Source organism: Aulonocara stuartgranti, assembly GCF_965226115.1.
Source record: "Aulonocara stuartgranti genome assembly, chromosome: 23".
Classification (NCBI taxonomy): Eukaryota; Metazoa; Chordata; class Actinopteri; order Cichliformes; family Cichlidae; genus Aulonocara; species Aulonocara stuartgranti.
The window spans coordinates 51,659,962-51,687,743 of NC_138958.1; the positions used below are offsets into that span (position 1 = coordinate 51,659,962).

Sequence of the window (27,782 nt, forward strand, 5' to 3'; positions counted from 1 at the left end):
CTCATGTGAAGAGATGTGAGAAACAGTCTTAACTCCACCCACTTAAGTCTTCCTGGTTAAACTTTTATCTGTTAGAGTCAGGGCTGAAAACATGTTCATTTTTTTGTTTTTCTTTTTTTTGTCATCAGGTGAGGGGTGAAGGCCAGGTGGAGGAGCAGTCAGAGTATGAGCACTGTCGGAAACTTGTCAGCTTCACCCTGTCAGGTGAGATGAATGAGTCAGTGGAAATGTGCTGGAGAATGAATACAAAAATACTCATGAAGTATTCCAATTCAGACTTCCGAGCAGTGAACCTAAAGAAAGGGATGTTCTTCAACCCGGACCCCTACCTGAAAATGTCGATCCAGCCCGGGAAGAGGAGCGGCCTCCCAAAGTTTACCCACCATGGCCAGGAGAGACGCTCCTCCATCATATCCAACACCATCAACCCTTTGTGGCTTGGGGAGGTTAGCATAACTTCACACTGACTCAATAAGATTACCTTACCCAGCAGGCACTACAGAGCTTGGATGGAGCCGATGGGTGAGGGCACTCTATCTGTGACACCTATTCTAATAATAAACTGGCAGCCCTAAGTAGTCTTGCATGCCCTGGCCATGCCAGTTCTTTTACTTCTAATAGAATTATCATTAGCTCACTGTCACATGAACATCCATTTTTATTTGAACCATTTCACTACTCAAATTTCTTATTCATGGTACTAATTAGACTTGTACTTTATGTTTTTGATTAAAAATAAAGATGATTTGTTATTAGCAAAAGTACATATAGATAAACTGTTCTAATGCTTTGTATCACTGTAAACATGGATGTCTGTATATATTCTAGAGGGCATACAGAAGAAATGTATAAACTGAATCAATTTCAGTTTTGGTTTTCATTGCATGCAGTTTATTAATAATTAAATTCAATTATCTACATCTTTACCACACATTTGACTACATACAGGTACTGTAGGTGCAGTAAATGGTTAAATGATACTCATTGCAATATGCTGGGCATTCACTGATAAGATTGAACATACCGTATTAGGCTACGTTCACACTGCAGGCGAAAGCGCATTAAATCCGACTTTTTTGACCCTATGCGACCCATCTATCCGATCATGGTGTGACAGTGTGAACGGCACAAATCCGATATTCTGGGTCACTTTCGTATGTGGTGCTGAATCCGATACATATCCGATGTTTTAGAAAGCGACTGCTGTTTGATGGTCATGTCGCATTAAATCCGTCTTTTACATCACTGACACAAGACAGACGCCAATTATCAGCTCCGGAGAAGACATCGTGAACGCTTCCTGTCCATCCAGTGTAGATATCAGTGAAACTGTTGGGAAGACAACGTTGGAGAAACGTGAACATTTTATTTGTCCTGTATAATCTGCAGATTCTGACAGAAATCTGCAGCTATCCTTTGAAGCACTGCTCCTCTAAAACAGCAATAAGGATCATTATTAGGTTATCTACATTATTATGTAAATAACAAAATAACTTGAAGCAAAATTGGGAAACGTAAAGTCAGAAACAAGTCTTTATATTAAGGCCATCAGTCAAACAATACTGTTTGCTCTGGGTCTAAACAGAGCGCGTTGTGCGTGACGTCTTCTTTTGCGCATGCGGCCGCTTTGAGCGTTCACACTAGAGCGCATTTGCTGTCGCATTTTATTTGTAGTGTGAACGAGCAGACAAAAAAATCGGATTTGTTCAAAAACTCAGAATCGAGCATTAAGACCTGCAGTTTGAGCGTAGCCCTAGAGGCTGGGATTAGGTAAAGATGGTCCTTGATGATCATCTATGTCCAGCTGAGGATGAATTTGTATACTCGTGTAGTTAAAATAAATGAACTTACAGCAATAGTGTTGACTCTACTCTTTGCCTTGGCAGAGTAATAAAAGGAAAGATAGAAGAGACAACTATAGTTATGTGGCAACATATGGACTGATGTATTTACAATCAGCATTTTAATCATGAGCTTTAAGGCAGTAATAATAGCATTAGCCATGTTTAGCACATTACTTTCAACAGGGGGTCAGACTCTCCACAGACACAAGGTTCAGCTCTTTATCTCACTGCAGAATCCTTTCATATTCTTCACGTATGTCTTTGTTGGGCAGAGTGTAAATACAGAGGCTGTATTTGTATAAGCACAGATACTTCTTAGCAGTGCAAAGCTATCTGCACAGCTCTGCAGAAAGATCCAGGCAGCCAGTGTGTCTCTCTCTAACCAATCAGAGTCCTCCTTACATGGGACAGTGTGGCTAACTTGCATTAGCAAATTGGAGGCGTTGAGTGCTAGAGCAGCTGGCAGCTGGAAACCTGGACCCCCTTTGGCCATTTATCAAGACTACATGAAGTATACTCTGAAGGTCTATAGAAAGATGCATTATGGAGAATCTCTACTGTGACCATCAGCAAAACCAGCCAGCCTATGTACACCACAGCAGCAGTGATCAGTGACATGCTTGGCTACAAGATGAACAGCCACAAGGAGCAGTACCCTTGATGGAGAAGGAGACTAGAGACCAAAATCAAAGCAGCATGGAGAGCAGTTAGCCAAATGTCGGAGTTGCAGACGTAGAAGGGGATGTCTAAGAAGTACAGAAAGCTGCCTATACTTGTGGCCTTGGATACTGCCAACAAAGAACCACAGCCTTGACTAGCCGCTAGAAGAGGTATACACAAGAGACAGAAGGCAGGAGAATAAACCTTCCAAGGTATATTCTCAGTGGTAGAGGAGCACTATGAGAGCAGCCCCACCAAGGCTGGAGACAGAGCAACTGGAAGAGCATATGGGAGAAGGAGACATCATATAACAACAACGCTCAGTAGCCAATGGATCTGAGAGCAGGTCACAGCAACCTCCTTGAACAGGATCCAATAACAATCACCATGGTAGACATCTGAGAAAGAGTCTCAAGTATGTAGAGTTGGACAGAGCCAGGCCCTGACACGATTCACATCTCCTGGCTAAACAAGCGCACTGCACTCTGTGAGCATCTACCAGCACAAAGGAACCAGCTGCTATTGGACAAGACACGCCTGGAATGGCGAAGTAAAGGCTGAACAGTCCTGATTGCTAAGGATCTTCAGAAAAGGCAGGTCCCATCAACTACCAGCCAATAACCTGGTAGCTCTGTGATGCCTACAGGAAAACTCCTGTCAGGCATCAAAGCTAAGATGAAAAGGTAAATGGTTCAATACATGAGCGCCTGGTAGCTGAAGGCTCTGCCTCCCATTCTACTTTTAAATAATTCGGGATTGATCAGAATCACAATCAAAGCTGGAGTACTTTATTAATCACAGAAGACATTATTGTGGGCATAGTTGCTCCAAGACAGTAAGAACAGCAACTAACTAACCTAAATTAATTAAACAAAAATATTTCCTGTTGTTCAGTGGTGCTAAACGACTGGGTCGGAGGTGTTGTCCAACATTCTGTTTATTTTGGACAATATATGTTCAGCTCCTTCTCCACAATGTCACTGGCAGATACGTTTATTGAGTCTGTTGGCATCGTCAGCCTGCTGCCCCAGCATGCAACAGCATGGTGAATGTCACCTACACAACAGACACCAACGCAAACTACCTCAGTTGCCTCAGAAAATAGAGACAACTCTGGGAAGCGCAGACTGAGCCCCAGGCCCAGAGGCCTGAGGGCCCTCCACCCCTCGGAAGGGGCCCGACTGAGCCACGGGTGCTAGGCCCCACCAAGCAGGCGCCGGGAGTGAGCCAATACACACCCAGGCACCCAGCCCCGGACACTAAGAACCACCAATGGGTGGTTCTTAGTGTCCGAAAGGTGAGGGCATCAGCAACTGGCAGGGAGTGTGGTGAGGGGAGATGGGCTGCCACACCTGGGTTGGCCTAAGATGTTCCCAGAGAGATGGAGACCCGACCTGACACATAAACATAAACAAACAGTCACACTAAGACACAAACATGCATTCACACCCTCATGCACACATATACAAATACTCATCACTCGCCCAACATGGAGACAAACAGAAATGAACACTGTACACACACTCACACTCCCCAAACGTACTCTATACCTCCAGATCCAGAGGGGCAAACCCAGAGGGCCAATCCGCCCCCAGACCCAGGAGATGTTTCCCTTTGGTCTGGGGTGGAGACAAGCAGACCGCGCCCGGTCCTGCAGCAGCACGGAAGCCCAGCATCCCAGACCCCAGATGGCGAACAGAGAACCGGGGTGTGAAGACCCCATACCTAAAATGCATTTTAAAAACATGGGAGGGGCATGGTACTCTCTGCCAGGAAGCAGCTGCTGTCAGCACCGCCCCTACCAAGAGCCCTCAATGTCTACATGTATTTAAAATTGAGAGGTGGGCACTGACGCCAGAGGTGACGTCCTTTGGATGCTGTTTAGCGTGCCCACCCCCAAGGCCCTTCATGTATGTGTTATGAGTGTGTAAGTAATGTGGATGTCTAAGCTGTGGAATAAAATTAAGGCACAGTTGGCCAGAAGGAGACAGAGGAGGAATGCCCCCTTGCACCTCACTGACACACCTGTACCCAAGGCCCTGCATGTGTCTTGGTGTGATGAAGCGGAAAAAAGGGAGGCTCCCTACGTTTTGAAGTAAATATCTGTACTCCTTACATTTTCAAAACAGGCTTGTTACTTTCGGTTGAACACATCTGAGAGGAGTTATTTTATGTTCCTAATCATACATCCTAATGGTGTATCAATCAGTAAGGGATGTCGCATAGAAAGAGATGAAAGAGACAGAACTGTATGCCAAGGTCAGGGGTTAACATGGGCCGGTGTTTTTCATTGGCACAACATGGTAACGAGTGTTAATATCCATAAGTGGCAGTTGAGGTACTTCAGCATCTAGCTAGCACTACAAAAGAAGTGCAAGCATGACATGAGTTTTTTAAGTGGCAGGTACTTTCAAAAGCATCGTTTCTATCAGCTTAACAAAGGTCAGCACACCACATGCAACCACATAAAACAATACTTGTGACCCTGAATTTTATAAGCAGAACAACATGGGTTAATGGATAGCTGCAGCGTTGCAACCATAAAAACAACAGAAAAATTTTAGAAGTGTTCTAGGGTCTTATATATATATATATCTATATCTATATCTATATCTAGCTGTCTATCTATCTATCTATCTATCTATCTATCTATCTATCTATCTATCTATCTATCTATCTATCTATCTATATCTATATTTCTCTCTCTCTCTCTCTCTCCCCCTCCCTATATATATATATATATATATATATATATATATATATATATATATATATATATATATATATATATATATATATTAGGGGTGCAACGATATTCGTATCGATATTGAACCGTTCGATACAGTGCCTTCGGTTCGGTACGCATATGTGCCTTCGGTTCGGTACGCATATGTATCGAACAATACAACATTTGTAATTTATTTTATCATAGTCAGAAGGAAGAGCGCAGGGCAAGCTAGCGAGACAGAAGTTAAGCTCTCCTTTTAACATGGACCTCCCCCACTCTCATTCAGATCTGGCGTTTGGAATTATTTTGGTTTTCATGTGACGTATGACCCTGAAGGTAAGCGAGTCATGGACTAAAGTAAAACAGTATGTTGGATGTGCCATGCAATGCTCAATTACATTGGTGTGAACTAGTGTGTTAGCGCAGTTAGCTCGTTAACGTGTTGGCCGTCTAGCCCCATGCACGGGGCGATCGGCGGTAGCTCGTTAACGGAGATTTGCCGTGTTGTGGCGTTAAGGTCATTTCAACGAGATTAACCTGAAAGCACTAGTGGGAACACAACGAATATGACTGCACATTTACGCCGACATCATCCTAGTGCAAAGACAAGTGGAAGCAGACAAAAAAAAGCAAGCATGCTACTAACTTTAGCCGAGTCATTTAGACAGCTGTTAGCACATGATTCTCCTTATGCTGCTGAGAATATAGCCCAGAAGAAGCGGATAGTATAGCTTTTATTTTGGAAAGAGCCATTTCTCTGTAATAAACTCTCTTTTCCAAAGATGAGTGATTCCTCAATCAGATACAGGGCTTGCAATATCGCTAGCCCGACGTCCCGGAGCTAGCGATTTTTTCAGTCGGGCTACCAAAATCTATCTCTGCCCTGCCCGTCGGGCTATTGTAGGAAGGAAAAATATATGTCAATGCTTTTGCATTCTTTCAGAAATGTAGCTGGGTAATTATGTCATTGGCATCGGTGAGCCACTGTCAATATGTGACATATTGAAGTCGCGTTTGAATTTGCGCTTGTTTTTTTGCTTTCACTTTGTAATCCTGCGAACTGTGTATAGAGAGCGACAGCGCTGATCTGTGAGTGATGATAATTTGTGCACCAATTCCTCTGACATCGTCTTATTAATCGTTAGCTTATTATGGAAACATGACAAGTGAAATCTCCCGCAGCAAGCTTAAACATGTGAGAGGTTGATCGCGCAGAGAATCGCTGAGCTTATGTGAGTGCGTGTGTAAAAGCATTTCAGTTCTGCTGAGCCAAATAAGACAGGTCAGGGTGAAGAAGTGACAGCCAAAGAAAAGCTTACCACAAAACGGAGAAGTTATGACAAATCAGACTATAAGGCAAAAAGAAAGTGCAGCTTTATGGTTTCATGGACAAAAGAATTTCTGTGGCTGCAATATGACGAGCTAAATAACCAGGGCTGCACATAAGTGGTCCGCAGGTGTGCATTCGCTGTCAAAATAAAAAACACGCACAAGGGTTAGGGTTAAATTTAAAAACTGTACTTTTGAGTTAAAATATATATTTATAATTTTAATAAATGACAAATTAAAAAGGCATGAACATTTTTTTGTATCGAAAAAATATCGAACCGTGACACCAAAGTATCGAACCGAACAGAACCGTGAATTTTGTGTATCGTTGCACCCCTAATATATATATATATATATATATATATATATATATATATATATATATATGGCATGGTTTGTTACTTAGCCATCAGTTAGATGATAACTCCTGGGTTTCTGTTTTTAAGCCCCTTAAATCCTAAAACTCTGTAAATCCTTGTCCCAGGTTAATCCTTGCTTTGTCCTCTTCTTTTCTCCCTTCACTGTTTTCATTTTGAAGCAGCTTTTTTACTTTGTTCTGTTTGAATCCACCATGCCAGCTATGTAATACTGTCATTCCAGTAAATTCCAGTGTGGTACTGTGATAGAATGGCACCTGTGCAATATTTCAGTTGAGAAATTTACTTGCTACTACAGTGGGGCAAAAAAGTATTTAGTCAGCCACCGATTGTGCAAGTTCCCCCACTTAAAATGATGACAGAGGTCAGTAATTTGCACCAGAGGTACACTTCAACTGTGAGACACAGAATGTGAAAAAAAAAAATCCATGAATCCACATGGTAGGATTTGTAAAGAATTTATTCGTAAATTAGGGTGGAAAATAAGTATTTGGTCACCTCAAACAAGGAAAATCTCTGGCTCTCACAGACCTGTAACGTCTTCTGTAAGAAGCTTTTCTGTCCCCCACTCGTTACCTGTATGAATGGCACCTGTTTGAACTCATCATCTGTATAAAAGACACCTGTCCACAGCCTCAAACAGTCAGACTCCAAACTCCGCCATGGCCAAGACCAAAGAGCTTTCGAAGGACACCAGGAAAAGTATTGTAGACCTGCACCAGACTGGGAAGAGTGAATCTACAATAGGCAAGCAGCTTGGTGTGAAAAAATTGGGAGAATGTCATGTGGTCAGATGAAACCAAAGTAGAACTTTTTGGTATAAACTCAACTCGTCGTGTTTGGAGGAAGAAGAATACTGAGTTGCATCCCAAGAACACCATACCTACTGTGAAGCATGGGGGTGGAAACATCATGCTATGGGGCTGTTTTTCTGCCAAGGGGACAGATTAATTGCTTTTATTGTTTATTTTATTTTCACTTACTGAATACGGGACAGACTTGACTGGGGGAAAGAAGGGGAGAAAGAAAGAGGGAAAGAGAAACAGCTGAGAAGAGGGACGGGGGAGAAGGGCAAAAGACAAAAACCAACAGAACGGGCAGAGAAAAAAAAATGCATATATCAATCACCTGGGTCACCTGCTGAGAAAGAAAAAAGAAAGCAAGCAGAAGAGAACAAGAGTAATAGAATAAACAACATCACAATGATATATGGGAATATGACAGTAAATACTAAATGTTAAACATTATTGTGCAGCACATAAGATCAACAGAACACAGTGTGCTTTGAGGTAGGAGCCAAAAAGGGTGTAGTTTGTGGGTGTGATCACCCGTGTGTACACCTGTGAGCATGGACGCGCTTGTTTTTTGTTTTTTAAAAGGTTCCTTCATGTAATAATCTGCTAGAGGGTGTGGGGGGGCCACAGCCCCGTCCTCCAGGGCATGAAGCAGGTGTGGAGGAGATCAAAACTCCAGACATCCAGAGGCCCCCACAAGAGACCAAGGAAGACCAACAGAGGGGCAGCTGCGCCACTGTCCCGGAAAGAGCTGAGGAGAGTCCCAGATGAGGGCTCACTCAGCAGCCGCGGAGCAGAAGCCAGGGGGAGTTGCAGTGACGCGCCCGTGAGCTCCGCCGGCAGCCAGCTGTGCCTGAGTGACCGAGCCCCAGGCCGAGAGGCCGGGGGCACCCCACCTCCGAAGTGGCCCGAGCGAGCCCCAGGCTCCAGGCCCCGATAAGCGGCCGCCAAGGAGTGAGCCGGTGTGTACCTGGACGCCCATCCCCGAACACAAAGAACCACCAACGCACCGATGTCTGAGGGGGTCCGCCACTGGCAGGGGAAGTGGTGGTAGGGGGAGATAGGCCTCCAAACCTTGGAGGGCCTGAGATGTCCCCAGAGAGGTGGCGCCTGACACCCAACCTGACATATAGACACAGACATACAGGCACACACAGATACAAACATCCATTCCCACCCTCATGCGCTCATATGCACTTACTCCACACTCAACCAACGTGGAGACAGACATAAAGAGACGTTGTACACACGATCACACTCCCCAAGCGTACTCTACAAACCGGGTCTAGGTGCCCCCGCCCCTGGAGGGGGGAACTGCACCCAGACCCAGGTGGTGTTTCCCTTTTCCCTGTGGTGGGGGGAGGCAGACCGCCCCGACTCCGCAGCAGCAGGAAGGCTCCACACTCCAGACCGCAGTCGGACGGCCAACTCCTCCTCCTAGCCCCCCTGCTCCAGCAGGTCGCAGAGAACGGGGGTGAGAGAAGACTCCAAACCTCCCTCCACCCGCTCATTGTAGTGTTGATGCATGTGTGTTCTAAGGTGCATTTAAAACCCAGGAGGGCTTGGAGCTACCTGCCAGAGAGCAGCAGGTAAGCGCATGGTCCCTCCTGCTAGCCCTCAATGTCTATGTGTATTTAAAATTGAGAGGTGGGCAGCGATGCCAGGGGTGGGGTGTACACCCTGATGGTACTTTGGACTCCATGTATCGTGCCCACCCCCAAGATCCTATATGTATGTGTAATGAGAGTGTGAGTAATGTGAATGTCTAAGTTGTGGGATAAAATTGAGGCAGAGGCAGCCAGAAGGGGACAGAGGGGGGGGTAGCCTCCTCTGCACCCTGGTGACATACCCCTACTCCAAGGCCCTGCATGTGTGGGTGGTTGTGGTGGAGCGGGAAGAGGGAGGCAGCTGGAGATGGGGAGGGAAGGAAGGGAGGGGCAAGTGACCCCTCCCTGGGGCCAGCTCCCCCGCTGACCCCAGTAGGCACCCCCACACTCCGCGACCCGCCAGGGAAAGGGGGCCCAGGCCCATCCAGACCGGGGCCCAGCGCAGCAGCGCCGCCCGGCCCCACAGAGCCCGGGACAGTCCACCCAACCCCACCACAGAGAAAACTGCACCCACCCCACCATCCACTCATCTTCCAGACTACATAAGACAATAAACACCCAGGCTGAGATCTTCCTCCACCTCTCCTGTATCTCCCCCTCCTGCAGAGGGAGCTCCTGAGGAGAGGAAAGCTCCTGCAAGATGTGACAATCTCCCCCACCAGTTGAAGAGCCCCCCAGGTGGCTCGATGCACCGGCGGCACCCTGCTCCAGGGCTGGGCCCCCATGCACCCACCCGCCCACAACCCCGGCAACACACCAACCAGGACCCAAGCCCCCGAGGCCCGGTCCGGGTCCCAGCCCAGAGACGGAGCGCCCCCAGAACCTCACGCCCATCCCGGACCCACCCAGGGGCAGCCAGGCTACCAGGTCAGTAACCCACGTCCGTCAGCACAGACCCTCCCCTAGCCCCGCTGCACGCAGCCGCGAGGAAACAGTCACCTGAGAGCCAACAGAGCCCCTAACCGGACATGACCGCTACCCCGGGTTGAGCCCCCCAAGGAAGATGCCTCCGGGGAACCCCCCGACGCCCTAAGCCTGTCCCTACCCCCACACCAATCACAACAGTGAAGGCGGGACCAAACTATGACCCCCCACCCCCACTAGGTGATGGAGCTGATCAAAGGAGCCCAGAGCAATTGATCTGATGTGGTGGCAGTGTCAAGGCTCGGCTGTGTGGCAGGCAGGAGGAGGACCCAAACGCAAAACTCACAGACACGGGGATGAACTCAAAATCACAGCTTTAATGCTGGAATGGCCGAACATAGGAAATACAAAACTAAACTGGGAAAAGTAAACTAACATACGCGAAGAGACACAGGGAGATCCACACAACATGAGGGACGACGTCACACTGAACAGAGGGAGACGCAGACAGAAATACACAGAGGGTTAACGAGGGAAGTGGGAACACACGGGGAACACAGGTGACACTGATAATCATAACGAGACAGGGCGGGGTGAACTGAACACTGACGGGAGAGGTGGAACAGGAAGTACAGGAGGAGAGAGAGCACGAGTAGAACACCAACGTAACAGGCAGGGGAGACACGGAATAAACACGAAAGGGGACGAGGGCTCATAAATACATAGAGGGCACACAGGGGGAAGAGAGAGCACGGGGAGAACTTAGACATAATGGGCAGGGGAAGCATGGAATAAAACATAAGGAGAGACGAGGGCTCACAGATACACAGAGGGGCACACAGGGAGACATGAAGGGCAAGGGATCAAAACTAGAAGCCATAGAATAAATCACACACAAGTACAATAATACGAAAAATCACAAAGAACTAAAAACGCTGGGTCAGGAGACCCAGGACCGTGACAGTACCCCCCCCTCAAGGGCTGGCTCCAGACAGCCCAAACACAGAAAAACAAAACCAAACAGAAAACAACCCAGGGCGGGCGGCGGGGGCCCAGGACGGAGGGCTCGGAACAGAAAACAAAAGAGCACAGCAAACACCGGAGCCCAAGAAAATAACTCAAACACAGAGCAGTTCAGGAGGCCGGCCGTGCGCAAGGCAACGGCGGAGACGTGGAAACAGTTCAGGAGGCCGGCCGTGCGCAAGGCAACGGCGGCGACGTGGAAACAGTTCAGGAGGCCGGCCGTGCGCAAGGCAACGGCGGCGGTGAAGGAGACGACGGAGCAGTTCAGGAGGCCGACCGCGCGGGAGGCGGCGGCGGCGACGATGACAGCGCTGGTCCGGGGGCCGACCGTGCGGAAGGCGACGGCGGCCACCCAGGAGAAGAGGGTCCGGGGGCCGGCCGTGCGGAAGGCGACGGCGGCCACTCAGGCGATGACGGTGCAGTTCAGGGGGCCGGCCGCGCGGAAGGCAGCGGCGGCGGCTCTCCAGTGTCAGGCGTACTGGCCGAGGCCCGGTGGGCACAGGACCAGTCAAGGCGGGACCAGGCGAAGCACAGGCTGAGGAGGCTGCAGCAGACGAAGGCTCTGAGGAGGCTGCAGCAGACGAAGGCTCTGAGGAGGCTGCAGCAGACGAGGACGCAGAGGCTGAGGCCGGGCCAGGCGAGGACGCAGAGGCTGAGGCCGGGCCAGGCGAGGACGCAGAGGCTGAGGCTGGGCCAGGCGAGGACGCAGAGGCTGAGGCCGGGCCAGGCGAGGACGAGGCGGTCGCAGATGGCGGCTGGACAGGCTCCTCGGGCCCTCCAGCTGATGCGGCGTGAGGCTGAACGGGCCCCTCGGGCCCTCCAGCTGATGCGGCGTGAGGCTGAACGGGCCCCTCGGACCCTCCAGCGGAGACAGGAGGCTGAACGGGCCCCTCGGACCCTCCAGCGGAGACAGGAGGCTGAACGGGCCCCTCGGACCCTCCAGCGGAGACAGGAGGCTGAACGGGCCCCTCGGACCCTCCAGCGGAGGCAGGAGGCTGAACGGGCCCCTCGGACCCTCCAGCGGAGACCAAAACAACGCCAACAGGCATGAAGTCCTTCGGCCGACATGAGGACAACTGGCGCTGCACTGAGCACTGACTCTGCCCAGGCAATGCGAACATGGTGCAGTTCTTAGGGGGCTGCTTAAACTTCAGGGGTCCAGAATCAGCTGGTGACTGAGACCTAGCCTCTGGGGAAGCCCTGGAGTGGCAAACTGTGCCAACGGCGGCTAAACCATGGAAAGTACCCTGAGTAGAAATCCAGTTACCTCTCTGCATGGAGTGAATGAGCAAAACTGGCGACACAGGAGACTGAGCGGAGAGTGGCTGCTGGGCAGCTAACTGAGTTACTGGAGACACGGGTGAGAGCGGGAGCTGAGCTGCTGGACACACGGGGACCTGAGCTGCTGGACACACGGGGACCTGAGCTGCTGGACACACGGGGACCTGAGCTGCTGGACACACGGGGACCTGAGCTGCTAACGGTGGAGAAGTAAATGACTGCACAGGGGACTGAACTGATGTCTGTAGTAACGGTGGTGGTGAGAGTGGAGTAGGTGGTGGAGTTAATGACTTCACAGGGGAATGAACTAGAGGTAGTGACGGTTGTGGTGCTGGTGGTTGAGTGGGTGACTGTGCTAAAGGAGGCTGCACTGGGGACAGCAGGGCTGCAGGAGACTGCACTGGGGACACTGGAGACTGCACTGGGGACACTGGAGACTGCACTGGGGACACTGGAGACTGCACTGGGGACACTGGAGACTGCACTGGGGAAAGCAGAGCTGCAGGTGACTGCGCTAGAGACCGCAGTGATGGTTGTAGTGGAGGTGTGACGGGTGGAGGAGTGGCTGAAGTGGCTGCGGGTCGGGCGGCTAGTGGCTCAGCTACAGAGCATATTAACGGCAGGGCTATGGGTTGAATGACTGACTGAGTAGCAGCCTGAGTGGCTGGGTGAAGCGACGGTTGTGGTGGAAGAGAAACAGGTGGTAGTGTGGATGATGGAGCTAAGGGCGACTGAGTGGCAGACCGAACTGATGACTGAAGCGATGGTAGAGGTGAAAATGGAGCTTGTGGTGGAGTTAATGGCTGAGCTAGCGGGGACACAGGAGACTGAACTGAGGGTGGCGGCGAGGGAGCTAACTGAGCTGCGGGTGGCGGCGAGGGAGCTAACTGAGCTGCGGGTGGCGGCGAGGGAGCTAACTGAGCTGCGGGTGGCGGCGAGGGAGCTAACTGAGCTGCGGGTGGCGGCGAGGGAGCTAACTGAGCTGCGGGTGGCGGCGAGGGAGCTAACGGAGCTGCGAAGGGCTGCGAGGGAGCTAACTGAGCTGGAAGTAGCAGCGAGGGAGCCGACGGAGCTTCTGGCAGCACAGAAGGTGAATTAGAAGGCCGAATGTCCGGCTGTGGGGTGGCGCGTCGGCGGCGTGAATGCCGTTTCTTTTTTGATGATGGCTCTGACGGGCCGAGCGGCTCCACATCCGGCCCTTCAGGTAGGTGGGTAGTAGCAGCTGGGGGATGAAGGTGGAGCTCGTTGCGGATTAAATCCTGTTCGAGTGGGTGGAGCGCACTGAGTAGCCAGGGAAGACCAGAGAACAAGCGCTGTAGTCTGGTTTCCACAGCACGGCGAAATTCCTTCCCCTCATGTTCGAGCCACAGATGCAGGAGTCTTTCCACGGAGTAGATTATGTCCAGACGCAGTTCTTCTGGTGGGTTGAGTGCTGCTGGGTCCATATCTGGTGACGTCGTACTGTCAAGGCTCGGCTGTGTGGCAGGCAGGAGGAGGACCCAAACGCAAAACTCACAGACACGGGGATGAACTCAAAATCACAGCTTTAATGCTGGAATGGCCGAACATAGGAAATACAAAACTAAACTGGGAAAAGTAAACTAACATACGCGAAGAGACACAGGGAGATCCACACAACATGAGGGACGACGTCACACTGAACAGAGGGAGACGCAGACAGAAATACACAGAGGGTTAACGAGGGAAGTGGGAACACACGGGGAACACAGGTGACACTGATAATCATAACGAGACAGGGCGGGGTGAACTGAACACTGACGGGAGAGGTGGAACAGGAAGTACAGGAGGAGAGAGAGCACGAGTAGAACACCAACGTAACAGGCAGGGGAGACACGGAATAAACACGAAAGGGGACGAGGGCTCATAAATACATAGAGGGCACACAGGGGGAAGAGAGAGCACGGGGAGAACTTAGACATAATGGGCAGGGGAAGCATGGAATAAAACATAAGGAGAGACGAGGGCTCACAGATACACAGAGGGGCACACAGGGAGACATGAAGGGCAAGGGATCAAAACTAGAAGCCATAGAATAAATCACACACAAGTACAATAATACGAAAAATCACAAAGAACTAAAAACGCTGGGTCAGGAGACCCAGGACCGTGACAGGCAGAGGCTGTATCAAGACTAATGTAATCTAATAGATAATTTCTATATTGGTTAGAATTAAGATTATTTTTATTTTTCCAGTTCATGAGGACTGTTTTCTTGGCTATGCATAGGGCAGTGAAAACCATATGGGCGATATTCTTTTCTGAAGTGACATTATCTAAGCTGCCCAACAAACACACTAAGGGGGAAGTTGGAATGTTACATTTCAGACACTTCGATAAGTCTTCACATATCTCGCGCCAAAACTTCTGAACTGGTGGACAGAACCAAAGAGCGTGGATATAATTGTCCGGTGAATTGGTTTGGCAGTGTGAGCAGTTGTTGGTAGACGTAAAGCCCATCTTGAACATCCGATGACCTGTATAGTGCACTCTATGTAATATTTTGTATTGAATTAATTGAAGACTGGGATTTCTAATTAGATGAAAGGTTTTTAAGCAAATCTGAGACCAGAAGTTTAGGTCTAAGTTAACTGATAAATCCGCTTCCCATTTTGCAATAGGAAGTGATATTGATTCATCTGTTTTAGAAAGCATTCTGTATATTTTGGATAGTAATCTGGGGGGTTTAAGAGTAAGAAATTGAACCACACTTGGTGGTGTTTGTAGTTCAACTTGACCCGGTTTAAATTTCTTTTTTACTATGGATTTAATTTGTTGATATTCTAAAAATCTTTTCTTGTTGATCCCATATTGTGTAACTAGTCCGTCAAATGAAATAAATTCTGTTCCTTCTAGTATATGTTCTAAATATTTGATTCCTTTATCACTCCAATCTGAAAAGTTTATCATATTATTGTTTTGTAATATGTCAGGGTTGTTCCAGATAGGTGTACGTTTGCATGGGATTAATGAAGACGCCGTCAATTTTAGAAACTCCCACCATGCTGTCAGAGAAGAGCTGATGTTGATGCTTTTAAAGCATTCATGTCGTTGGATGTTTGAGCTGATAAATGGTAGGTCTGAGATCTCTAGATTATTGCAGAGTGCTTGTTCTACATCTAGCCAAGGTTCATCTAAGAGGGTATGTTTTAGCCATCCTGAGATAAACTGAAGCCTGTTGGCTAAGAAGTAGTGCTGAAAGTTAGGCAGTTCTAGTCCTCCTTTATCCTTGGTCTTTTGTAGTGTTTTTAAGCTTATACGTGGGGGTTTATTTTTCCAAAGGAATTTGGACATACATGAATCTAGAGATCTGAACCAATCTTGTGGCGGTTTAGTTGGGATCATTGAGAATAAATAATTTATTTTTGGTAAGACCATCATTTTTATAGCGGCAACCCTTCCCATGAGTGATATGGGTAGACATTTCCATCTAGCCAGATCATCTTCTACCTTCTTTAAAAGTGGGATATGGTTTAATTTAGTTAGATCTGCAAGCTTGGGAGAAACATTAATACCTAAATATTTTATATTTCCCGATTGCAGTGGTGTAGAAGAGGAATTATGGAAGGAGCAATTAATCGGTAGGACTGTAGATTTTGACCAGTTAATTGAGTAATCTGATATTCTTGCAAAAGAGTTTATCAATTCAATCACCCCAGAGATATTGGTTTGTGAATTTTGGAGAAAGAGTAACACATCATCCGCATAAAGGCTGATTTTATGTTCCACGTTCTTGCATTTTATGCCCTTAATTACTGAATTCTGTCTAATTGCTGCTGCTAGTGGTTCAATAAAAATTGCAAATAGTGAAGGGGAGAGTGGGCATCCCTGCCTGGTGCCCCTCAAGAGACAGAAGCTGGAGGATGTCTGGTCATTTGTTCTAACACAAGCTGTTGGGGACTTATATAATATTTTTAACCAGTTTATGAAAGAGGATCCAAAACCAAATTTGTGTAAAGTTGCAAATAGAAATTTCCAGTTAACTCTGTCGAATGCTTTTTCTGCGTCTAAAGAGAATATTGTAGTTTCTAGGTTTTTACTGTATGAGTAGTCTATCAAATTAAGTAATCTACGTGTATTTGTTGATGAGTGCCTGCCTTTTATGAAACCAGTTTGGTCAGGATGAATTAAGAGGGGGGTTATTTTCTCCAGTCTCTTTGAGAGAGCTTTGCAGATTATTTTAAGGTCTACATTTATAAGGGATATTGGACGATAGCTTGAGGGATATACAGGGTCTTTGCCTGGTTTTAGCAGGAGATTAATGTTTGCAGAATTCATATTTGATGGAAGTCTGCCCTTTTCTTTGATTTCCAACAACGTTCTGTAGAAAACTGGTGCTAGAATCGACCAGAATAAATTCTTTACAAATCCTACCATGTGGATTCATGGATTTTTTTTTCACATTCTGTCTCTCACAGTTGAAGTGTACCTCTGGTGCAAATTACTGACCTCTGTCATCATTTTAGGTGGGGGAACTTGCACAATCGGTGGCTGACTAAATACTTTTTTGCCCCACTGTAAATATTCTGCAGTCAACTGTTAGTAGAAATGATTAGGAACGACAGCAACTGAGAAGTGGTAGGCCAGGTAGAGTCACTGGGCAGAGTCAATAATTAACTTTATGTAATGCAAGCAAAACTGTATAAATATACTAAACTTTCCAGCATTTTGCTATTTACTCTTTCTTTAGAAATATACATTTGTGGCTTTGATAACTGATGTGCTGGAGATTGAGGTGAAGGACAAGTTTGCCAAGAGCCGGCCAATCATCAAGCGCTTCCTGGGCCAGCTGATCATCCCCATCCGGAGACTTCTGGAACGGCCAGCTGCTGAGTAAGTTGGCACGCAGAGCCAAACATGAGATGGGTTCAGAACCAAAAACAGGTAAAGGACAAAACAACTGTGCAAGGAAAGTCAGTCAGACTCAGCGTCAGTGACGGTGTCACGTGTGTTGTACTTTTTTTTTACGTTTCTTTCATAGAAGGTTGTTCTTTAAGACAGAAAGAGCAACCTTCTCTGGAGGGTAGTAGTTATGTAGTTCAGTCAGTACCTATCCATAATTCCCAACCAGCTTGCTGGTCAGGCATTAATTTAAGTAAGCAATGATGGCATACAGTTTGTGCAGTGTTAACAACAATTGTCAGTCTCCAGGCAAGTTGCACAGAAATTACCAATAAATTCCCCATTGTGGAAAACTGCATATAAATCAGCAGAATGTAGTTGATGCAGATTGTTGATTGAATTGAGATCAGTGTGCTGAGGAAAGAGAGCTTGTTTTCTGTACCGTATTGAAATGCTAGTAGGTGTTTGTCAGTAGGGACAAAACAATTGTTTATGTGTGTGCAGTGATCAGACAGTCAGCTACAGCCTGTGTCGTCGTCTTCCTATGGACCATGTGAGCGGGCAGCTTATGTTCAGAGTGGACATCACTTCAGCTGGACAAGAAGGTGTGTATGTGTACGCTTACAAATGATGAGCCTTCGAGCAATGGTGCCAGGACCTCCATACTCATTTCAGTGCTCTATTGTGGATGTTTTGACATTCCTGCAGGAGCTGCTGAATACGGGCCTTTCATTTTCAACAGTTAAGGTCTGTCTAGCGGCTATATTTGCTTGTCATGTTGGCTTTGATGGGGTGACACCAGGTGCACATCCCCTTGCCATATGTTTTCTGAAAGGGGTTCGCTGGCTGAGACCTGTGCTTAAGTCCAGTGTCCCTGCTTGGGACTTATCTTTGGTGCTGGAGGCCGTTTGTAGCCCCCGTTTGAACCCATTGAGTCTGTGGATATGAACTTTCACTCGCACACTTTGGTTTGCTTTGGTTTTATCGATTGGATGTTACAGCCCCTTCGGTGGCTCATACTGTCCTGTCTGCTTGGTCTGCTGCACACTAAGGTGGTGGTGGTCCGATTCCAGTTCGGTGGCTGCTCTGCGGGACGTGTATATATGTCCCAGCCTTATGTGTTGTACCGAGTGAATCGACTGAAAGGGAACAGAAGTTGTAGAGAGAACTGTTCGTTTGTCCTGTGTTTTACAGTCCACATGCAGCTGGAAAGTTGGCAGAGTGGAGTCTAGACTGACATGGTTAAAATAACCACTGATGGTGATCAATGCCTCTGTGTGTTTACACTATAGGCCATCAACAGTTGCATGTATGATGTTACACGCTGCTGCACCATTAGCTGATGGTGGTACAAAAAAAAGTTAATATAGTGGAGGAGAATTCCTGCGATAAATAATATGGGCGCACACTGACAGCTAAAAGTTTAACGTTAGGTGAGGAGAGATGTTCCTTCACAGTAACATATCCTGGAATACACCACCTTTCATTAATAAACACTGCAATCCCTCCACCTTTCCTCTAACTGCTCAGCTTGGCCTCTCTGTTGGCCCGAGCAGTGAAAAAGCCAGATGACGAAGCCGGTGGCACTGAGTGCAGCCATGCCTCCATGCATAATAAGCTGCCTCCCAATACTGCCTCTGATGTTTTATCAGCTCCATCTTATTAGTCAGAGACCTCACATTCCCTATGATGACTGATGGAACAGGGGATTTATATTCCCTTCTCCTTGTTTTAACTCTTGCTCTGGCCTGATGTCTCCTCTTGAGTTCCTGTGGAACTCTGGGCAGCAGCGGTGTGTTGCAAAATGTAAAAACAAAAGCACTGCGAGGGCCATAAAAACATGCCAAAAAAATGACCAAGATCCACATGCCACATGCATGTGGAGGCATGCTGTGGAGAGAAGAGGAATGAAAGTCAGTGAAAACAAGATAAAATACATGTGTGTAAATAAGAAAGGCGTAATAGTGAGGAGCAGGGTGTGTTCAAGTACCTGTGGTCAACCTTCCAAAGCCACGGACAGTACACAAGAGCGGTGAACAAGATAAGGGCAAGCAGAGTGGAGTGTATAGAGATGGGTGTCACGGTGTGATTTGTTACAATAGCAGCAAGAATGAAAGAGTACGTTTAGAAGATTGTAGCGAAACCTGGTCTACACGGTGAGTGGTTTGGAGACAGTGACAAAAAGACACGAGGCCGAGCTGGAGGTGACAGAGCTGAAGATGCTAAGGTTTTCTCTGGGCGTGACCAGCACCCACAGAGACCACAGAGAAGATTCATGGATGTTGTGAAGGAGCACATGCAAACAATTGGTGTGACAGAGGAGGATGCTAGAGATAGAGCGAGATGGAATAAGATGTTCCCCCGTGGCAACCCCTAACAGAAACAGCCAGAAGAAGACGAGGAAGTGGGAGGTGTTGTTTTTGTTCTGCTAACATGTCATGAAAGCACACGTTATTTATCTCTCAGTTGTCACATCCTGTCCTTCTCATCCATCCTCTTTTCTGCTCTAGAAGCTTCGCCAGACCCTCTGGGAACGATCCTGGGTGGTGTGATGAATGGTGACCCTGGGAGTCCCTCTGACGACGAAGATCTCCATCAGCTCTCCTCGTCTTTAGGTGCTACATGTGGACCTTCTCGCATTGGTTCTGATGAGGGCTCCTTATATGTTAATGGTTCATGTTACTATGGCGATGACAGTGTGTGGCAGGAGCCTGGGCAAGTGGGAGAGGTGAATCTGCTTCCTGTGGCTCTTGGCAGCTTCACCCAAAGGCAGGTGTCACTTAATGACTACCTAGATTCTCTCGAAGGTCCCAGGAGCATTGGGGACCGACCTGCAGCAGGGCCATTACCAAAGCTCAGCTCCAGCTTTCCCACAGACACACGGCTCAGTGCCATGCTACACATTGACTCAGATGAGGATGAGGAAGGAGCTGGGCAGCACTGGGATCAATCGCTGGAAACAAAGACACAGCAGAATACCAACTCAGCTACACCTGAGTCTCCACAGGGGAGCAGTGGTTCAAAAGGCGAGTCACAGGGCTCATGTGAGGCAGGGCCTGGAGTTCAGGCCACGGGAGAGGCAGGTTCTTCTGCTGGTGCTCAGTCTGGAGCCAACACTGCAGGGCCTGAAGCTGGAGCAGGAGCACAAGAAGGTGCTGCTGCACTCCCAATACAGACACGACAATCAGCAGATAGAATTGAAGAAGCTGCCAGAACAATGGCTGCACAGGTTGTTGGAGAAACTGCTACAGCTTCCAACTCATCTCAGGTATCAAGGGCTGAGGCAGCTGAAGTCAGATCTGGAGAATCTCCAGGGGAATGTCCAAGTCAGGAGCACAGCATCAGGACTGGGAAAAACCCAGAAGTACACTGCAATCCCTCACTTGGTCCTCTTTCACCCATTCAGGTGAGGCACTGTGACTTTAGGAGCATCATCCCTCTTTAATATTGGTTCTACATGTGGCAGATTACCTTTAAAAGCTGAAGTGAAACTATAAATTATCAATAGTTCATTGCTGACAATCACTGTCATCTTGACAAGAGCTTTGACAAAGCTTCACCCCTGCATGTTTCCTCTCTCATTTTTTTCAGGAAGTGAGAACAAGAAAAGCAGTTGTTCCAAAGGCAGAGGAGGAACCGGGGGAGCCATCAAGCAGTGAGGCAAATGGGCCAGCACCACCTTCGCTATCCACCTGCATGGCTGAGCAAGGAAGAAGCATGACATCTAAAGCTGGTAGGTTCTGTCACAAAAAGTTTCAAAGTTTTGCTAAAGGCACTGAAAAAAAGTTTCAAACACGATTTCATTTTTTATTATATAAAGTATACAAAAAGAAACAGAAAAAATACAGGAGTACCAAATACATTCAAAGGACTCCTTTTGTTTTCACTCATAGTTTTTCATTTGATTGTGCAAATCTCCGGTTGCAGGTTTTGTCTGCTTTTTATACTCTGTTTAGTCTTCAGGTTTTATAGTTATAACTGTTCCTTCGTATGTTATTTGCTGTTTTATTTTGATAAACTTTTTTATGTGTTTTATTCAGCTCTACTTTCCTCAGCCACGATCTCCCAGTTGCTTGCACCTGTATGTTCACTTTCTGCAAGTGTCTCCATGTTTATTTGTACCCTCAGCTTTTGTCTGCTCGTCATCATGTTACGCAGTTTTCTGTTTGTACTGTTTTGGGTCCACATTGTTCACATACTGTAAGAACAAGAATACAAGTCTTAACATTCTGCTGTAGTTTTATCCTCATGTGTAACAAACCTAATTCTTTAACAACATATTGAATAATTTTTCTGCTTCTGTAATGCAGCTATCTTGAGCAATAGATCTGTCCATACCAGAGGAGTTTAATTCATCCAGGCATTACATATTATTCAAGTATGTAGAGTGTAAGAAATGCATTTTTAAAAATAAAAACCTTGGCCATGTATATCAGGACATTTCAGATTTTCAGCCTGATCTTTTAATGATTATAGTAATTATATTTTTTACATTAAATGTGAGTGGTTTCATGTGTAACAATGTGAAAGTTTAACATAACCTTTGCACATCTAACCAGATCAACAAATCCATATGTAAAAACCCATATCCAAGGCACTGAGCAAAAGTTTAACCAAATGTTCTTTTGACCATTTCAACTCCAGACACAAATATTTTCTTCTTCTTCTTCTTATTTTTATAATTATTAAGCTTCCATCCATCCATGCATTCTCTTTCCACTTATCAAACTTTGGGGCTATGGGAGGGCTATCCAAGTTGTGATAAGATTACAGGTGGGGTACACCCAAGACAGATCGCCAGTCTGTCGCAGGGTCAACACAGACAGACATCATCCGTAGTCATGTTCCACATTCACACCTATGGACAATTTAGAATCATCGGTTCTTCAGTTTCAGCTGACTGAAGGTTTCCCCAACCTTATAAATATCTGCAGAATGACACCAGCACCACCAACTAACTGATTTCCTTAACTGGATGATTGAGCATGCATGAAGACAGACTAACTCCACTTACTGCATATGTTTGGACTGTGGGAGGAGCCATGACGAAAACATACACACTCCATACAGAAAGGCCCCAACCCAATCCTCATGCTACCCCTATTACCATTATGAGTATACAGGGCATTATATTATACATTTCAATACTCAACAGTCTGCTCACTATTGCATGTAGTATTTATGCACCAAAAACTGCACCAAAACTCATCTTTTTACTTTAATTGGTCTAATTATCACAAAAGTTAAAGGTCACAATAGTGACCTTTTCATAGTTGATCACAAATAGTGCCCCTCTACTGCCTCTACCTCTATACTAACAGCACTCAATGACCTGGCAGGACAAGTAAAGGAGCTACTAACAGCAGGTATTCATCCAGACTGACACAGGGCAGAACAGTCCTAATCTCCCCACAAGGGTACGACACCATCAAACTACTTGTCGATTATCTGCGTCTCCACATCCTCATTTCTTTTTGGACCGTTTTTCACTGGTTATGCATTTGGCTAGGGTCGATGTCTGGACCCTACAGACTTTGCAAAGGTAGTCCAATAAAGGAATGACATATTCAATACGAAATCAATACGTCAATTCCATACTGACAGAAACGGACGTATTAAATTGCCATCCAGTCCAGGATGGCACATCAATATGTGCCATTGCCAGAAGGCTTGCTCCTAGCATGGTCTCAACAGCATGGAAGTGATTCCAGGAAGATAGTTACTCTAGGAGAGCTGAACCAGCTGATACAAGGTTCCTAACCCATTGGCAATACCAGCGTCTGCTCTTTTGTGCAAGGAGGAACAGGATGAGCACTGCCAGAGCCCTACAAAAGGATTTCCAGCAAGTCATTGGTGTGAATTTCAGTGACAACAATCAGAAACAGACTTTATGAGGGTGGCATGAGAGCCCACGTCGTCTACTGAACTCTCTTCAGTAGAAGCCATGGAGTATATTTATACTTCACTAGCTGGGCCCACGTCCTCATTTTAGGTTTGACAGTGTTTTGGTAGGTAAAGGTGATGCTTGGACATGTATTGAGCTGCGGTTTGGGGAAGGCCTCGAAGGGGACTGGCGACGGCTCCCGGGCCTGGCAGATCCTCATGCACTAAATAGAAGTGAAGAAGTTAAAGAATTGAGAACAAGGAAGGAGGGAGGGTGGGGCAAGTAAACGAGAATGAACAGCTTGCCAAACTTGAGGAACATTTATAGATGACAACTGGAAGGAGCATGTTAGGAGGCGTGGTCCTGCTCCTGAAATACCGATACATGATTTCCAAATATGATGCTACCTGTAGCATTGTTCAGCATGATCAGTTTGATGATGGGTCAGTGGTGGTTTGGGGAGGCATGTCCATGGAGAGACGCACAGACCTCTAAAAGTCAGACAACGGGACCCCAACTGCCATTTGACATCACGATGAAATCCTTGGAACCATTCTAAGTGCCTACACTGGTGGAGTGGGTCCTATGTTCCTCTTGTTGCATGATAATACCTGGGATAATGTGGTGAGAGTATGCTGGCAGTTCCTGGAGGATAAAGGAACTGTTACCATTGACCAGCCCACATGTTAACCTGTCCTAAATACAACAGAGCACCATTGGGACATTATGTTTCAATCCATCTGACGCTATCAGGTTGCACCTCAGTCTGTTCAGGAGCTCAGTGATTCCCTGGTCCAGATCTGGGAAGGGATTCCCCAGGACACCATCTGTCGTCTCATTAGGAGCATGCCCCAACATTGTCAGGTACCTTTCTGAGTTGCTGCAATAAGATTTCAGCAAAATGAACTAGCTTGCCGCATCAGTTTTTCACTTGGACTTTTGGAGTGTCTTTAAATTCAGCCCTCCATAAGTGGATCATTTTCTTTAAAAGAATGTGGCATCCTTTCAGTCCTAACACATTGTCCGGTCCACATCAGTATCCAGCATGATATAAAAATAATAATAATGATATAATATAAATAATGCGGGAAGAGAGTCTATATTTCTTATGGCTGGAGGAAGAGAGTTCCAGAGCCGAGGAGCAGAGTGACTGAAGGCTCTGTTCCCCACAGTGATGAGACGCGTGGGCAGAACAGTAAGATGAATATGAGGATCTGAGAGGCCTGGAAACAGTGGTGATATGGAGCAGGTCACACAAATAGGAAGGAGCAGACTCGTATAGTCAAAAAGGAGGCAGAGCTGTCGAGAAATGCTAGGAGCTAACTGCAAACAGCAGTCGCTTTCTGAAACATCAGATATGTATCGGATTCAGAACCACATACGAAAGTGTCCCAGGTCGGATTTGAAAATATCGGATTTGTGCTGTTCACACTGTCATACCATGATCGGATATGGGTCGCATAGGGTCGGAAAAGTCGGATTTGATGCGCTTTCGCCTGCAGTGTGAACGTACGATTCAAATTGTTGTCAGCATCTGAAGAAATTATAATAAAAATAATAACAATAACCGGTTGGCAGCAGCAGCCAGGCGCGCCAGCGTTCACTCAACGGAACCTAATATGTTTTCTCTTGTAGCGATCTGATGTTTTCAAAGTGTTACTTTAATTGTGTTTCTGTGTTGGCCCTTCCATACTATCATGATATTCATTCATTTACACCAGGGGTGCCCAATCCCAGTCCTCGAGAGCTACTATCCTGCAGCTTTTAGATGCATCCCTACTCCAACACAGCTGAATCAAATGGTTTGATTACCTCTTCAGCATGCCATCATGTTTGGCAAAGGCCTGATAACAAGCCATTCATTTGATTCGGGTGTGTGGGAACAAGGATGCATCTAAAAGCTGCAGGACGGTAGCTCTCGAGGACCGGGATTGGGCACCCCTGATTTACACACTAAGCTCTCTTCTATTGCCTCAAAACCTTTGTATAGAGTTAACTTGTAATTCCAGAGCAGCTTACAGTGTTGCTCACTGACAAAAACTAAACTTTTCATGCAGTGCATGGATAGGCTTATTAAACATTTCAACAAAATCCTGAGATTCATGCACATGAAATTTGTAAAGACACACAGGAGGGCAGACTGGTGACCAGTGACCCCCCTTTCAGCTCTTTGCCTACAGATGGGTGCTTCAAGTGTCAATAGGTTTTTCTCTGTGCCAAGCCTGGTATGGCTGTGCCATTTGGGGTCCAGTCCAGCAAAAGATGAATAACCTTGTTAAAAAAAAAATAACCGAGCGATCAGGAAGTATTAATGAAAGACTGTAGTGGCACTTAATTCAAAACAAATAATGCACTGGCTTTAAAGGGAACAATTTTGTTTATTTAACCTTTTCATGTTATTGAATTATATTAAGCAGCAGAGCTGTTATGAACCATGACTATAAAAAAAATTAACTTTTTTGGATTTCTTATATTCATTTTGATGCTTGTTTATGTGTTTTTATCCAGGTGCCACAGAACAGGTCAATGGCCACCAGTCTGTTCACTCCCTGCCATCTGTTCGCCATGACATCAGTCGCTACCAGAGAGTAGATGAACCACTGCCCCCTGGTGAGTGTGTGTGTGTATATGTCTGTTTTAAAGAACATTAAAGTACACAATACAGCACAGAAACTGCATACACATATTTTCTTTACCAGATATCTTCAAGTTTGAAGATTGAGTATAGCAGTCAGGGTTTATGCATAGGGTACTAGGGTCCCTAGAAGTCTTCTGGATTAAGCCGTTTGAGGAACTATTAAGATATAGCACAGGAGCTGTGATAAAGAATTTAGATACCGTATCTTTCAGACCATAAGGCGCACCGGATTATAAGGTGCATAAAGTGAAACAAAGCAGTCAGATAAGTCAAACTTTACTCAACTCATTCTTTTTGCTTCCTCCACTTCCGTACTATTGATTCATTAATGTTAAATGCTCTGGTAGCTGCTCTATTCCCATGTTGTTGCAGTATATTAATGACTAACCTCGTATTGTGGATGGATTGTCTCAGTTGTTCTCCTGACTGAAGTTTGGTCCTTTTACAGCATCCTGCGTTGCAATTTATCCCTAACCATCGGGAACCCTCCCATTAACGAGTGGAAAAAAGTTAGCGTTCCTCCAGCTTCACTGTGTTTATGCTATGTTAACATAGCTGTGTCGCTACGGTCACGTAGCACATCATTATATACCAGCTAGCCCAACTTCAGTAACCCTACAAACGTCACTGCTGTTTAGTTTTCGCTCTTCATTTATGTTGGAAGTGATAGCAGAGCTGTACGTTTTAATATTTTCAGAAATCTCTCAGTCAGAACATGCTATATCATGTTTAGGTGGAAACTAGCGAGCTAACTTCCTGCTAACTGGTAACTCTGTTAATAAATGCTGTTTTCCTGGATGCCTGGATGTTAAACTTAATTGTTACACCTGGTAAAGCAGCAACGCTGATCATTTTATTAAAGATGAAAGAATTCAGACAGTTTTAAACTCTCAGTGATGCTGCAGTGTTCGTTTGACTTTGGGACTTGAAGCGGACGGAGTTTTGGACCCAGATTCTTCCGCAAGGCTCTTGACTATGGCAGCCGTAATGCTCCAGCAATCCATCAAGCAGTGCGGCTTCGTAGCTTACCGAAGTTGTACTAGAACATTTTTTGACAGATATTTGAGCACCGTGTAGCACATAAAATCAGTTCGAGGTCAGTAAGCACAACCAGAATTTATACATAAGTCACGCTGTCGATTTTTGAGAAAATTAAAGGATTTTAAGTGCACCTTACAGTGTGGAAATACTGTAATAGGCCTTTCCAATTACATGTATGTATGACTAGACAAGTTGACACAAATGTGTGTTACTATTTTCCAGATGTGTAATTTGCTACTGAATTTGAATTTGCAACCTTAGCTTTAAATGCTAGAATTTCTCATTTGTAATAAACCCATAAGCCACAGATTCAGTTTTGTATTTTAATCTTAAAAACAGCTAGATTGTAGATTGTAGTCAGTAGTTATGCAACTTTAAGGCCAAAATTTTATACATATATGATTATAATTATATATAATCTACTGTATCATTTTTGTTCATAAAACCTTAGTTTAGAAACCTATATTCTTTCATGAAAAACAGCTACTATATGTCTTGATGCAGACTGAAGAAATCACTTGTATGAGTGACGAAACGTTTCTCCCACAAAACGCTACGTCCAGAGGAACAGAATCTTTTGGAGAACTACTATATGTGTTCTTCTGTTGCATTGTGTGTGATCCAGATTGGGAGGCTCGCATAGACAGCCATGGTCGCATTTTCTATGTGGACCACGTGAACAGAACAACAACATGGCAACGTCCAACCGCACCCCCGGCCCCACAAACTCTTCAGAGGTCTAACTCCATACAGCAGATGGAACAGCTAAATCGCAGGTCAGAAAACAAACATGCACATGAAGATTCGCAAACTAGATGTTCGTCCAAAGTTTCAGTTAAAAATGGAAATGAA

At 46.2% G+C, this 27,782-nt stretch overlaps 1 protein-coding gene across 2 annotated transcripts in view; it reads left to right on the plus strand.

Moving 5' to 3' along the window:
- hecw2b (HECT, C2 and WW domain containing E3 ubiquitin protein ligase 2b) overlaps positions 1-27,782 on the plus strand; it is a 78,623-nt gene that overhangs the window by 22,027 nt on the left and 28,814 nt on the right. For both annotated transcript variants that reach the window (XM_082523858.1, XM_082523859.1), the window contains exons 5-12: positions 129-204; positions 277-446; positions 17,216-17,358; positions 17,872-17,972; positions 19,878-20,773; positions 20,959-21,100; positions 25,760-25,861; positions 27,556-27,706. In XM_082523858.1, coding sequence (XP_082379984.1) covers positions 129-204; positions 277-446; positions 17,216-17,358; positions 17,872-17,972; positions 19,878-20,773; positions 20,959-21,100; positions 25,760-25,861; positions 27,556-27,706 — 1,781 coding nt within the window. The remainder of the gene's footprint in view (positions 1-128; positions 205-276; positions 447-17,215; positions 17,359-17,871; positions 17,973-19,877; positions 20,774-20,958; positions 21,101-25,759; positions 25,862-27,555; positions 27,707-27,782) is intronic.